Raw genomic sequence first — 13,688 nt, 5'->3', positions numbered from 1 at the left:
AGTGCTGTTTATATGGGTTCAGCAGGATGTTGGGAAGGTTAATCATAAATCTGTTAACTCCATCCATTAGCTCAGCCCACAGGAGGCAGTCACAAAACCTCTGATTCAGGAAGCGCTGGAAGCTGGGTGCGTGTGCTTGCTCTGTCCCCATATGCTTCCCCATGCATCTCCTTTTGGCCGCTGCAAGTGCTGGTGGGCCTCTGATCTCTGCCAGCACAGCCATTTCTTGAATTATGTTATGGTTCTCAAGACTTCCAGGATGAAGCATAGTATCTGTCCTTTCATATTGCAACTGTTGGAAAACTGTCCACGAAATTTGGAAAAAAAAAAGTAAAAAAAATAAATGGGCTAAGCTAAATGGTAAGGTTATGTCACTTACAAGGTGCTCCCATATCACAATGATGAATGCCATAAAACTGTTGGGGTAGATGGGACTGCTGTCAGGTACCTTGGAAGTGACCTGTTTGACTGCTGCAAGGAGCTACTAAAAGGGCAGCTATTAGGGAGTTCAGTATAAACCAGAGCCCAAAGCAGTCTTACATCAAAGCGTTATATTACAGAGGTTGTCACTGTAGTTCTAACTGGCAAAAATTTGCCATGACTTATTCTTCAGGCAAACACATTAACTTGAACAGTTTTCTTTGTCCATAATTTGGTTTAGCACACGATGAAAACAGTTGATTAAAACACACAAATAGCTGTATCTTATATTTTTTAACTGATTGGAACACGTGCCCATGCAAAAGCAGGGGCGAGCTGCAGAGGAAGCGGGTACAACTCTGTAGCATACAGCTGTGGTTTTGTGGAAGGACGAGAGGAGGAGGAGGAGAAGCTTCAGAGAGCCTCTTGCAAGTTTGTCAAGGTTACAGGTGCCACTGCATCTGTAGGTGAGTGGCTTGGGCATTCTCTGCTGATAATTGGTATCGGCTGTTTTCTTCCGAGATAACAAAATTTGCATTTTAATTAGGTGGTTGCATTTGTCAACACTGAAGCATAAAATATAAGTAATTGGGGGCTTTTCACAGGACCACCATATGGGCTTTGGAGAAAATAACAATAGCAGCGTTTACCCCAATAATATTTTTAAACTTTTTTAGTTTTTCAGCATTTAAAAGGCAAGAATCCCATTATAAACTCTCAGTGAATTAACCACCAAATATGCCTTCCTAGTTCCTAATATCCCAGTACAAATATTACTTTTGGAAGCTAGGATTCACCGTTTCGGATGTGGGGAAGCCGAGAGCTGCATGCCAATCTGGCGCTCAGTGTGAGAACTGAGGATCTGCACTGAACTCACTGCTTCGAGACATTGCAGAGATGGCAGCAACTGTGCCTTAGCCCTAGGAAAGAAATCTCTGCTGATATCAGCATGGTATGGATCAAGCAGAGTCTGACAGCTCGAGTACATACTTTAGGAAAACAAATGATGTCGTGGTAGATTTCAGGCTGCGCTCAGAATTGGTACAATATGTCATATTGAATTCTCTGCCAGATTTAAGAGTGATACGGCAAAATCTTCATCTTCTACTGTGAAGACAGGCAGCATCACTGACTTCCTCAGAGCTATGTAAGTGTATACAGTTGGGGCCCAGGAGGTTTATACTATAGATCAAACAAACTCAGACAAGCCACTGCTGCACTGAGCGAGTACCGGGTGCTGAAGTCGGGCAGAGTAGTGGTGTTACCAGGCAGGAGCTCAGGAAGCAGGCAGCCTGCTTTGTAGATGAAGGAGGAGAAATTCACTCTTCACTGCTCCTGCAACAGCAACACCTAGTCAGAAAGGCCACCACTGCTTTGGAGTTGGAACAGCCCTGATTTTCTTGAAAATGCTTTTCATGTGCCAAGTCAGGTAATTTTGCAAACTTTTTAAAACTCACAAAATGTCTCGCCCTTTGTGATGGGAAGCTGCAAATCTTGCTAAATCAATATAGACTGCCCTGTTTTAAGTAAAACAGTAGTTTCAGCAAATGCCATGCCTTCAGGGCAGCTTATCCACTCTGAAATGTGGAGAAGACACGTGCTCCTGCCTCCATCTGCTAAGGGAGAGCGAGAAAATGGCCCTCTTCGGTCTAACATCAGCCTTTGTGTGCCCACTCTGCCTCCCTGCCCTACTGTCTGCTTAAAATCTTCAATTCCTCAGCTTCTCCACTGTCCATTTAGACAGATGGAGAATCAGATAGTCAGCTGCCTTGTCGGCACCATCCATCCGAACGGCAGGGGCAGGGGAAGGGCTGCTGGAGGTGCAGGTGCAGCCGGGGCAGCCCCGCACTGAGGGTCCCACTGCTGCCGCCCAGTGTATCCCCCATCACTGCAGACTGGTCTTCTCTGGCCGGTCCAGCCGTGTATGTCTGGTTTCTGTGACTGCTTCTCAGAGGGAAAGGGAGGAGCGTCACCTGCTTGGTAGGAAGGGAGCCACAGGACACGAAGAGCCAGGACTAGCTCATACAGCTTCAAAATTGAATGAGGTTTCAGGTGAATCTCAGGGGGTTTTTTTCCCTAGAAGAAGCCTGAGGATTTGGAGAAATGATAAAAGGAGAGCTATGGAATTATTTTCCCGTGTTTGGATGCTATATTGTATCGACATTTATGTGCATGGTGTTGCTGGAATATAGTCAGTTCAGCCTTTTCATTGATGATGTTTTCTGTAACATTAACCACAATATTGTGCGTACGCAATATTGCAAAGAAAAAGATGGGGCAAGGTTTCCATTTGACTGTTGCCAATCTTGGTACTGTATAGGATTTGCAGCTGCAGTAATGATAGGTGCAAATGCAGAACCAGAAAATAGGCGCTTTTCTGTAGAAAAGGTGCATGATACTAACAAAAAAAAATCTAGCTTGCTCAATAACATACTTCGTTGCTGTCGTTCAGTTTTATAGGGTCCCTTTCTCAAGTAGATGGTTATTACTCTTCTGTAGATTTACCAACGCAATGACTTTCCCTCATACTAAATAGTTTAACATTTTAAGGCTAATCGGTTATATCTTTACATTTAATAACTTTCTGATGTAAGAAGGACTAGTCACGCATGGCATTAAGGTGCTGCTAATTGCGAATGGAGGCATTTACATTCTGAATCCTAGTGAATTATATTACGTTTGTTGCACTGTTTTTAGTTCATTCTCTGGTTGATTTTTATAACAAGTATAGCCTGTAACATTTACTTTCCCAGAATGAAAAAAATCCTGCACAGGGGATTGATATCACTTGTTCCTCTTGTGCCTTTTACATAGTGTTTAAATTTCAAGTGGACTGGTAGGTTTCATACAAATTCTCCGTGGAAAGCAGATTCCGTTTTAATATTTTAACTCTTTATATCATATAGCTTTGAAAGTGATGGGGCTATTACAGGCCAGCATACAAAACGCACAGGTGTCTTTACCTAATGTGCAGGTTGAACCCATCTTAGGATGAAAGTTTATTAGTTGCAAGAAGAACCCTGTATTTAGCTAAACATAATTAGAATTATGTAGATTACAGCTGAAATCTTCTAAAGTTCCACTGAGGACAGCATAGTTAATAATGCTGCTTTATCTCACCTGAAGGCTAGGGCACCTCCGTGTGTGGTGGGACCCAGGAGCATGTCTTCTACCCCAAAGTCCTCCTTCCTGGGTTTTCCAACGCAGTGGTACTTTGCATGGACAGACTGAGGGGGCTGCGAACACAAACGTACCACAGTAACATAAAGTTAGTAAAGCAGGTAACTGCACATGAGATATGCTGTATTTTGCGTCTTCATCCAAAGCTCTGAATGGGCCAGAAGCCACCCAAAACCAGGCAAGAACTTGCTACATGTTAGCGATCTTTGTCAACAGTCAGTCCTGAAACAGAATACTGGCTTAAACATTCAGAGGATTAATGGGTACATTTTAGTGAAGCAAACTTCTGCAGGTCTTGCAGGTCTCTTCTTCCCCCATCACTGAGGAGAAGCCTTCATTACTGTCAATTTGGCAACTAGTTCTCAGGCTGCAGTGTCAGTAAGCAAACACATAACTTGATCCAAAGAGGTAACTATTAAAATTGATTTGTAAACAATTTGGTTTGTGTTTTAAAATGTGCAGCGTGCACACACCTTTGGTTTTCAGAGGAAGCACATTAAAAAAAACCACAACATTGCCTTAGAAGAAGAAGCCACACTGTTTGCCTTAGGTCTTACAGTAGAGCCCTGGCAATGAAAGACTGAACCTCACCTGTGATTTATTCACTTGCATGGCAAGCAGATTGGCAGTGGATAAGTGTTTTGCACACCCATATTCTTTCAAGAGTTTCAGCTGTGTCTGATCAATATATGCTGGTCTCTACTGGACATCCCGCCCTGGTGGGTAGTGGTACCAAAGTGCTGTTGAGTGGCCAGGCTCTGCCTGAGCAGCTGTTGTGTGTGCTTAGTGAAAGGAAGGGCCAAGTTCCCCTGAGGTCATGACAGTGTATAGACAGTAGATGATGGGTAGGGTTTAGTGCTGCTTTACAAGTGCGTGTGGATTTTCAAGGCAGAAATAGACTTCTTTTTTAACAGAACTGTAGATAATACGGCACTTGCAGCCTTCTGCGGCAGAGAGATGCGAGGATGTCAGTCACCTTTTGGAAGAACAAGATTTGTCTTGTGAACTTTGCACTGATGGGTTGTTCTCCTGCCTCATCCTTGGAAATGAAGTTATTTCAGTGTAGTATGAAAAGGGGTGTTTGTAGACTTGCTGACTTACACAAAATGGAATGTTTCGTTTTATACACAAGAAGCATCTTCATTCAGAAGAGGCTGGAGCTATTCCATTCTACTGGAAAAGGACTATTTTCTCATGAAATGGAAAATAAACTAATCTGATACTTTGGTTACCACACAAAATACGATGCTTGTTTCCACTGGAAAAAAAGTAATAACATTTATAATCAGCTCTCTAGTGGCCTACAGTAGCACTGTTGCATTATCAATAGCTGGCTTTTTTTCTAGCTTAAATCTGTATTCATCTGCATCGTCAGATTGAGCCCAGGTCTCTGTCACAGTTGCATGTTTCACAGAAAGGCTTTATTACACCTTCCCCTGTGGAGTGCAGGATAGTCCGTACTGATAACGTCCAGCCGCATCGGAGGGCAGCGTCCTTGCTCTCTTTGCTGCTTTTATGCCTTGTGCATGATGGTCGTGTTTGTTTAACGTGCCCAGCGTTAATCACTTTTTGTTAGGTTTTCCATGATCGAGACTAAAGCTGAACTATGCTGGATTACAGTGTGATATGGGTATCGCATAATAAACTCTTTCCTTTTTTTAGGCCCGAACTGCTTTGCAGAAACCATTGTCATTCCAGCAGGCCGGGAGGTGAAAACTGATGAATGCACTATATGTCACTGTACTTATGAAGAAGGCACTTGGAGAATTGAACGGCAAGCTATGTGCACTAGACATGAATGCAAACAAATATAGGAAACCTACAAATCTAAGTACTTTTTGTGGTTTTTATAAATCTCACAGCAGTGACCACCCTAGATGACCCGGGGAAATCTGAATGACAAGATTCTGGTGAGAAGCAAAGAATAAAATATTGATATTCTGTTTTTCAAAGTAACATAATATTGCAAGGCAAAGAAGTGCATATATTTAAAACGTTTGGACATAAGAATACCTGTCTTAATAAATGTGTTATTTTCACAGTGAGTACACTAAAATACACTCTATAAAATATTCTATGTATTTCTATGATACCATTATAGAGCTTAAAAATAAATGTTTTATATAGACAATACAGATTAAAGTACTGTATCATTGCCTGTCCCGTTGTATACATGCACCATGGCTAAAACATTACATTTCTGTTCTAGTTTCATCATATGTGGGTTTTCTTGGGGTCTTTGAGGTTTGGGGTTTTTTGACTTCTTTTCAGTTTACCGGGCCAGGAAAGAGCCAGCATATGACAAAACTTTGACGTTCTCGCTTTTGACAAAAATGGAGTAGAATATGTTCTCAGAGAACATGCACTCATTTATGAATATTGCTGTAGCATAGAGGTGTGTTAGCTCCTTCTCTTAGTTCCGGTGGTGAATATCTACTGGTCCGCAGCCGAGATGACTTGGAGCAGTGGGTAATACAAAACTGGTCTCTCATAGCTATTGTTATAAAAATATAATCAGATGGAATCAATCCCTAATATTCAGTTCAGACATAACACATTTCAGCAGGACAAACCCCTCTGTGATGTAAACAATATTGCATCGCCCAGCTGGTGGAAATGATGGTAAGTAACCACATGGCATCGTTAATGTAACGCATAATGGATGTGGAGAAGTGCAGCTTGGAAGGGCTAGAGCAGCCAAACGAGACTCCACTGATGGAGCTCCATGTTGTTAATCCATGGGTAGGAGAGCTGGTCAGTAGCTGCGCCATTCCCTAGACCCTGCTCTTACCACCTTGCTGGTGCTGGTTCAACTTTTTGGTTCTTTCTGGCAATCTGTATGGGTCTGTGACACCCTGTGTCGAGGAAAAAGGTTTTGAACCAGCTCTTCGAATGCATCAGAGGATTTCCAGCACAGAAGCTGAGCTTGACTACATGTGAGGTGAATCACATTTCCCTGCTTCAGCCAACAACAGCCTTTGCTTAGATCCATTTTGGTTTTAGTTTAGTTAATCACTAACTCCTACATTACGTCTGCTTTAAATACTTGTTAAGACAATGGCTCAAGAAAACACTTAAACATGGGCTTACCTTTAAGCTTTTGCTAGAGGGAAGACTGAATGAATCAGTATCTAAAACCAAAAGACTACTGCTTAAATTCTTAGCATTCTTAAATGCTACTTACTCCCATGGTGTAACCTGGTTACCAGGTTTGCATCCACGCGAAGTGTCATTTTCTGGTACTTTTGCCAGTGACTTCAGTGCATCCCAGTTATCCCTGCACGTCTGTGTTTTGAGCATGTGTCTGCCTGTCGCTGGGCGTTATTTTCTCCAGTTACGGTGTGGGAGAGGAAGGGGAGTGACAGAATCGGAAATCAAGGAACCAGCTCTTGCACAGACAGTCCTGTGGCAAAGTCATGCGTGGCGTTAGTCTAGCCACAAGAAGAACAGGAGAGGGGAAGACAGATTATTGGATATAAACAGTTTTAGATTGCACAAAAATCAAGTAAATAACAACTTTCCCTGAAGTGGATGTGCACGTATGTAAACATTGTACTGGAAATGCTGTTCTCCAGTAGCTGGAATTCCTAGCCGGGGGACAGAAAATATTATACCTGGGTTGTCACTCAGTCTGCTGGTGGCAATGGAGGGTGACACAAAGTACAGATATTTTTTTTTGTGGAAGAGGGGAAGAAGTGTTTCATCTCTCATTTGTACCTAGATCATAAGTACACTTCCAGATGCAAACATAAATACTTGATTTTGCCATTTTACAAGAAGAGTTACCTCATTCATTGTGCATTCATTGTACATCTCTCATTAACACCATTAAGACCATTAATGGTTTTCCGTCCATGTCTCCTCGAGACGAGTGGAAGTACCTACATAGGAAGTAGCTGTGTGACAGGAGTAAGAGCAGAGAAGGTGGACTTGCAACTCAGTGGGGGATTGCCTTTCCAATAGGCTGCTTAGTGTCTCCTTAAGAGACGCACGTGCTTTCAGTGAAATTATAAGAGACTCAGGATTTGCGTCTTTCAATGTATGGCCATAATGCTTAAGTTTTTGGAAATGCCACCTCAGACTAGTCACCCTTTGCTTCTCCTTCACTGGAGGTTCTTGTAAAGCCTTGTACTAGGGCTTGAATTTCTGTTCTTTTGGGAAGTTCTGTCTTTATTGAAGTAGTGAGTGCAAAGTTAAAAGATATTTTAGTGTGTGTTTCTAGTGTAGCTTTTATAAATATTTTCTATTGCATATTTTTTGCTAAAATAGTTTTCCATCTGAAAGACGGATGTCCTGGTACCAACATACTAATGTCATCTTTACTGTAGTAATAGGTTGGTCTTTTCCCATTTTAGATGGAATTTCCTGGGCAAATTCATCTTAACACCCAGCTCTGTGGGTGGTTTCTTAAAGAGATCATATTTTGAGATATAATTCTCTTTCTTTTTGAGAAGTAAACTTCAAGTCTTTTGAGATCCCTTTTTTTTTTTTATGTAGTGAGGTAGAAGTCATAATGAGCTTTGGACCTTCTGTATGCTGAGATCCCTGGCCACATCCAGCCTTGGCCTGTAGCATTACCACATGAGAGCTCTTTGGTTATCCCTGAGGTGGGGAAATGGGCTGAGTGACTCCTTACGGGCAGATCTCACCAGCCTCACCCAGCTGTGGAACCACAGTTGGCACGCCATGTGCTGTGGGTTAGCCCTGGTGGGTAGCTAAGCACCACACAGCCGTTCACTTACTCCCCCACTGCCCGGCCCTGGTGAAAAGGAAGGAAGGCTAAAAGCAAGAAAGCTCATGGATCGAGATGAAAATTATTTAATAAGCAGAGAAGTGGAAGAAAAAAGAAATGATGCGTTGGCAATCACTCATGGTGGGCAGGCCAGTGGACAGCCAGTTCCCAAGCAAAAGATAGCTAACCTTACCCAATCATCACTGTCTCCATTTTGCTGCTGAGCAGGACGTTATATGGCATGGAATATCTCTTTGATTAGTTCGGGTCACCTGCCTAGTTGTGCCCCCTCCCAAGCCCTTGCGCACCCCCACTCTACTCGCTGAGGGTGAGTGAGGAGCAGAGAAGACCTTGGTGCTGTGCACACACTGTTCAGCAACAGCCAAAATACTGGTGTGTTATCAGCATTGTTTCAGTCACAAATCTCAAACAAAGCACCATACCACCTACTACGAAGAATAACGCCGTCCCAGCCAGACCCGGTCCATGGCGGTACCACCAGCAAGCACAGCACAGAGGCAAGCGCACCGGCAGACCCTGAGAGCCACACTCCAACAGTACCTGCACCGAGCAGTGCGTGGGCCTTCGGCAGCGGAGCTGGGGAGCTGAGGTTTGCAGCCTGCTGCATGATGTCGCTCCACATAGACGCTTAAAACAGAAACCTTCCTTTCTCTTTATAGGAATGGTCAATGAAAATGTGGACATTAAATGATTTAAAGTTAAAAATTAAACATTATGGAATGCCGTTGGAAACCATTCACCTTTAAACTAATTTAATCTCTAAGCAAAAAAAGCAGAACTGCTGTGGCGGCCACATGTACTTGTCCAATGTTATGATTTGGTCACATAATATGACCCATTTGGTGATGTAATATACCGGTTCATATTTAACCTTAAAAAATAAGAGGAAAGCCATCGGCATCATTTCCAGTGAACCAAACTCCAGAGACTATTGGCTTCCCTGCTGAAGCCTGGGTACTCAGCTGGTTTTTACTTCAGTGCAAACAGTACTATGTATCCTGCATATGAGGAGTTCTTCAGCTTTGCAGGTGGGTTGTGTCTGTAAAAGCTGTATTTCCGGACACATTGATAGCTCATAAATAATTTTATATTTTAAGGTCTGTTGCTTGGATAATGAATATTCTTCTCAGATGTTCTTATGTAGCTGCATTGGCATGAACATGAGATCTCTGCTTCTACTTCACTTGCTTCTGCTTATTTCCCATTTGAAATCAAGACAAATTAATTCTTGGTTTGGCCTCGTCCATTTTTGTAGGAGTGCACTATACATGAATTTGGCTTCAAACCTGTGTAAGTAGGTGCCTGAAGAGATGATATTCTAGATGGCTTCAGGTAATTATAAAATTGCCCGGTTAGTGTGCATTAGGATTCTTTATACTACTCATTTAAACCACAGAAATGGAAGTGCTGGTATTCGGTATTCGCTTACATACTTACAAGAGATTTAAAAGGGAAAGGGTAAAGAGAGGAAAGAGAGGAGATATGAGACAGAGGAGCTGAGTGGTACGATAGGAGTGTTCAAAAAATGAAAAAGAGCTACAGTGTCATACGGGTATGTCATAGGGAGATTTTCGAAGAATATCTTAAGAAAAGTAAATGAGAAATGTGTTTGGGCACAAATTGAAATACAGGAAATTCTAGCTGTATATGAAGAAATAAATCATACGGTAAAAGTGATTGAATACTGGATGGTGTTGCCCGGAGATGTCATGGAGTCTCCATCCTTGAGGATGGTCAAAACCCGACTGGAGACGGCCCTGAGCAGCCTGCTGTAGCTGAACCTGTATTCAGCCAGGTATTGGAGTAGATGATCTCCAGAGGTGTAAAATTGAGGGCCAGGTTTCAATGACATTGAATTAAAGTCTTTAATACAAATAAGAAAGAAAAAGATGAAAGGTTCCCTCACTTTGGAAAACAATCTCTTCTGTTCTTATATGGTGTAATATAAACTATACTGTCATGATTCTAAACTATTTGATGTTACTTGTGGTGGTAACTTTAATATCTAAACTATGATAGCTCCATAATACATAGGAGCCTTTGAAAGGCACATATTATTTAAGAATCTAATGAAATCCAACTAAACGCTCCATTTATTCCCCTTATCAGACAATGACTTTTCTTCACAGCCTGTGTTACCCTGGGTTTTCTGTCTGCAAAAATACACCTTCTGCCCTGTATTCCTGCTGCATTAAAAACAAAACACAAACTGGGGAGACAGCCTTGAACTGACTATTACAGACTATTTTTCTGGCTATCCAAGAAGTCAAAGTTTTCATCACCTTTTGATAAAAGTAAGTACTACTTTAGAAAGTTTATAACTTGTTCAGTTTTGAGAAGACAGCCACTGCTTCCCAGAATCCTCTTTCCTCTTAAAAAATTGTTATGCTCATCCACACCGAAAATGCAAATTTTTGGTCTTTTGAAATGTCACATTAAACAACACACATAGCAGAGAAAAAATAAACATGACTTTTTCCCAGTTGCTCACATATGTGTCTGATGCATTTGATATGCTTTAAAACAAATACAGGGAAACTCCAAACTTGTGTGTCAGTTATGAGTTACAGAGAAGTCAGAAGTTTTTATTGTTTACCAGTTGACGCTATGTAGAAATAGTGATACAGAATATTAATTAATCAGTAATAGGAAAACACTGACATAATTAGCAGCACAAAAGCTGATGTTTAAAAACAATCAACTCTCAACTTACCAGAAATATTTATTATGTTGTTCATGTTAGGTTCATTTGGGGCTATTAGCTAATAGTAATGCTAGTTCTGTAAGACATACTAGTTTGCTGCTTTTTAAAAGATCGAAGCTTTTAAGAAAAATGCAGCATAATTAAAACTAATGATGAAAAGAATAGGCAGGCTATAGTAATAGTCTTGTTGAAGATGTATAATCTATTGATCGTAAATGTTGAGTTTGCCACTTACATTCGTCAGTAATCTTGTCAGTTTAGTAGAACTCCAGAATCATAGAATCATTAAGGTTGGAAAAGACCTCTAGGATCATCAAGTCCAACCATCAACAGCACCCCAGGCCTCCTAAGCCATGCCCTGAAGTGCCATGTCTCCACACACGTCTTTTAAATACCTCTAGGGATGGTGACTCCACCACCTCTCTGGGCAGTCTCTTCCGGTGCCTGACCACTCTTTCAGTGAAGTAATTTCCATATATCCAATCTAAACCTCCCCTGACACAACTCGAGGCCAATTCCACTCCTTCTGTCCCTTGTTACTTGGGAGAAGAGACCAACCCCCACCTCGCTACAACCTCCTTTCAGGTAGTTGTAGAGAGCGACAAGGCCTCCCCTCAGCCTCCTCCAGACCAAACCACCCCAGAAGTTAGCCTGCTTCATGTTTCTTTGGCAAAAAGGGAAAAAATATCACACAAAGCAGTAAGCACTCAATTTCCAGCAGGATATAAAGCACTGCTGTAGATTTTGAACAAACTGCAGAACCATCTACAAAAGAGGAGTGTGCTGAGTGTTCCTGTGTGCACATATTTTACCTCATGGTGAAGAGGTGAATTTATGAAAAATGGTGAAGATGGGAATGCAAATATCAGTTCACACACAGTGTGGAAAAACAGCAAACACACACCTGATGTAACATGAGGAGATGAAAGCAAGTTTAACATGTAATTATTTTGGGGAATAGATAATCAAGGAAAACTTTTTTCCATCATTTTATACACAAAAAAAGTCTGTCTTCTGGCTCCAACCATACAAGAGGGTAAACCCAAAATATTTTAGCAGTGAGAGATGTCTGTTTGTATATATACAGCATCTATGCATTGACAAATGAGAATTCTTCCCCTGGTTAAGCCAGCATAAACCAAGAGAAATTTAGAAGCCCAGGTCAATACTGTTAACTGAGATCAGGATTTCTTCCACAGATTGCACTGATGCTAAAGCATCTGTACTTGACTGCAGCCAGTGTCTGAGAGAGAACATTCACAAATACTTGTGTAAAGTGCTTTTGTTCATAGTAGGCAGAACTAAAAACAAACCTTTATAACCACTTACTTTACCTGCTCCAGTAATCCTCAAAGGGCAAGCAAACTTTGTGAATTGAATTTCACCTATCAGGAGGACCAAAAAACATTGTTCCTATGCTCTGCTAAAATCCATAAATTTATGCATGGAGAAGAAAGTCAATATTCTAGTGTGTATAATACCACAGTGAAAACCGTATCAGATTTATTGTTCTTCCACAAAGTATAGATACAAATCTATAAATGCCTTTAATTGATGAAATTATCTGCCAATGAGCTTTCTGCTTCTGATGTGCAACAGGAAGGTAAGCATAAAAATGTCAAAATGCTGCTCAATCTATATTGCTGTTGCCCTAAAAAGCTGCATTCATTTCAGAGGGTAATTCTCAAATTAATTTGCTCTCCATACTGTAGGAAGTTCAGTATTGGTATGCTGTTTTTTTAACAAAACCAAAGTCTCTTATTTTCACAAAGACAATACTGCGCACTGGACTCTCTCCTTCGCCATTAACAATTCAAACCAATGCTAACTGATTTAGTGCTCTTGTGAGTGGGAACTTACGGACAAAACAGATGGATGTGCAGTGCTTCAGCCTCATGTAATGACCCAGTGGTCTCTTCTAATTACCACACAAAAATAAGGGATAGGTAACCTTCAGTCAGTCTATGGGTTACAGTTAGAGTTTAATTTAATTTCTTAACTGCTAAACATTTTTAACATGCTCCTTCCCAGCTATGTATTTTCAAGCAGCATTTGATAAAAAGAGCTATTTTATATATTCTGCTAGCCATGCTGTTTATACTAGTGTTTGACCAATAAACAGTGTCACTCCGCAAAATCCTAGGAATGCTTGTTTTCCATTTTTTCCAAGTGCCTGAGCTGCGTATGTTTGATACAAAAGTTACTTTAGTTCATTCAAATCAGAAAGGCAAATCAAACAGTCTTACTAGTTACTTTCAGAGGTACTGGTTTCATTTTTTGTGTCCTTCACATCAAATCAATATATTTGGAGCTTCAGGCTCTTGTCACGTAAACAGCACATTAGTGGGATGCCTCTCGTATAGTATCTTAAGATAATACATTATGTTGAAAAATTACCTGTTAGATGTAGCACAGTGTTTCTTTTTATTCCTTTTTCAGGAGTACAGTTCCTGAAGACATACATACTTAAACCTGTGGTCCATATTTGTGCTTGGAAAAAACAAACCTCATTTTCCAGATGACAAAGAGCTAAAAACGGCCTTCACATCCAGCTCATTTTTATATATGAACTAGATAGGAAAAAGAGCAAAGGGAAAGAAGAGTATAAATTCTGTAATATTTATTAAGAAC

At 41.0% G+C, this 13,688-nt stretch overlaps 1 protein-coding gene across 2 annotated transcripts in view; it reads left to right on the top strand.

Annotated features, from left to right (window-relative positions):
• Window positions 1-5,733, top strand: part of VWC2 (von Willebrand factor C domain containing 2) — a 59,550-nt gene extending 53,817 nt beyond the window's left edge. For both annotated transcript variants that reach the window (XM_064443334.1, XM_064443335.1), the window contains exon 4: window positions 5,263-5,733. In XM_064443334.1, coding sequence (XP_064299404.1) covers window positions 5,263-5,414 — 152 coding nt within the window. In that variant the 3' untranslated portion in view covers window positions 5,415-5,733. The remainder of the gene's footprint in view (window positions 1-5,262) is intronic.
• The last annotated feature ends 7,955 nt before the right edge of the window (window positions 5,734-13,688 follow it).

The sequence above is a fragment of the Phalacrocorax carbo genome, chromosome 2 (genome assembly GCF_963921805.1).
Source record: "Phalacrocorax carbo chromosome 2, bPhaCar2.1, whole genome shotgun sequence".
NCBI classification, from domain to species: Eukaryota; Metazoa; Chordata; class Aves; order Suliformes; family Phalacrocoracidae; genus Phalacrocorax; species Phalacrocorax carbo.
Note: the sequence above shows the minus strand (reverse complement) of the source record. Positions and strands in the feature narration are given on the sequence as shown.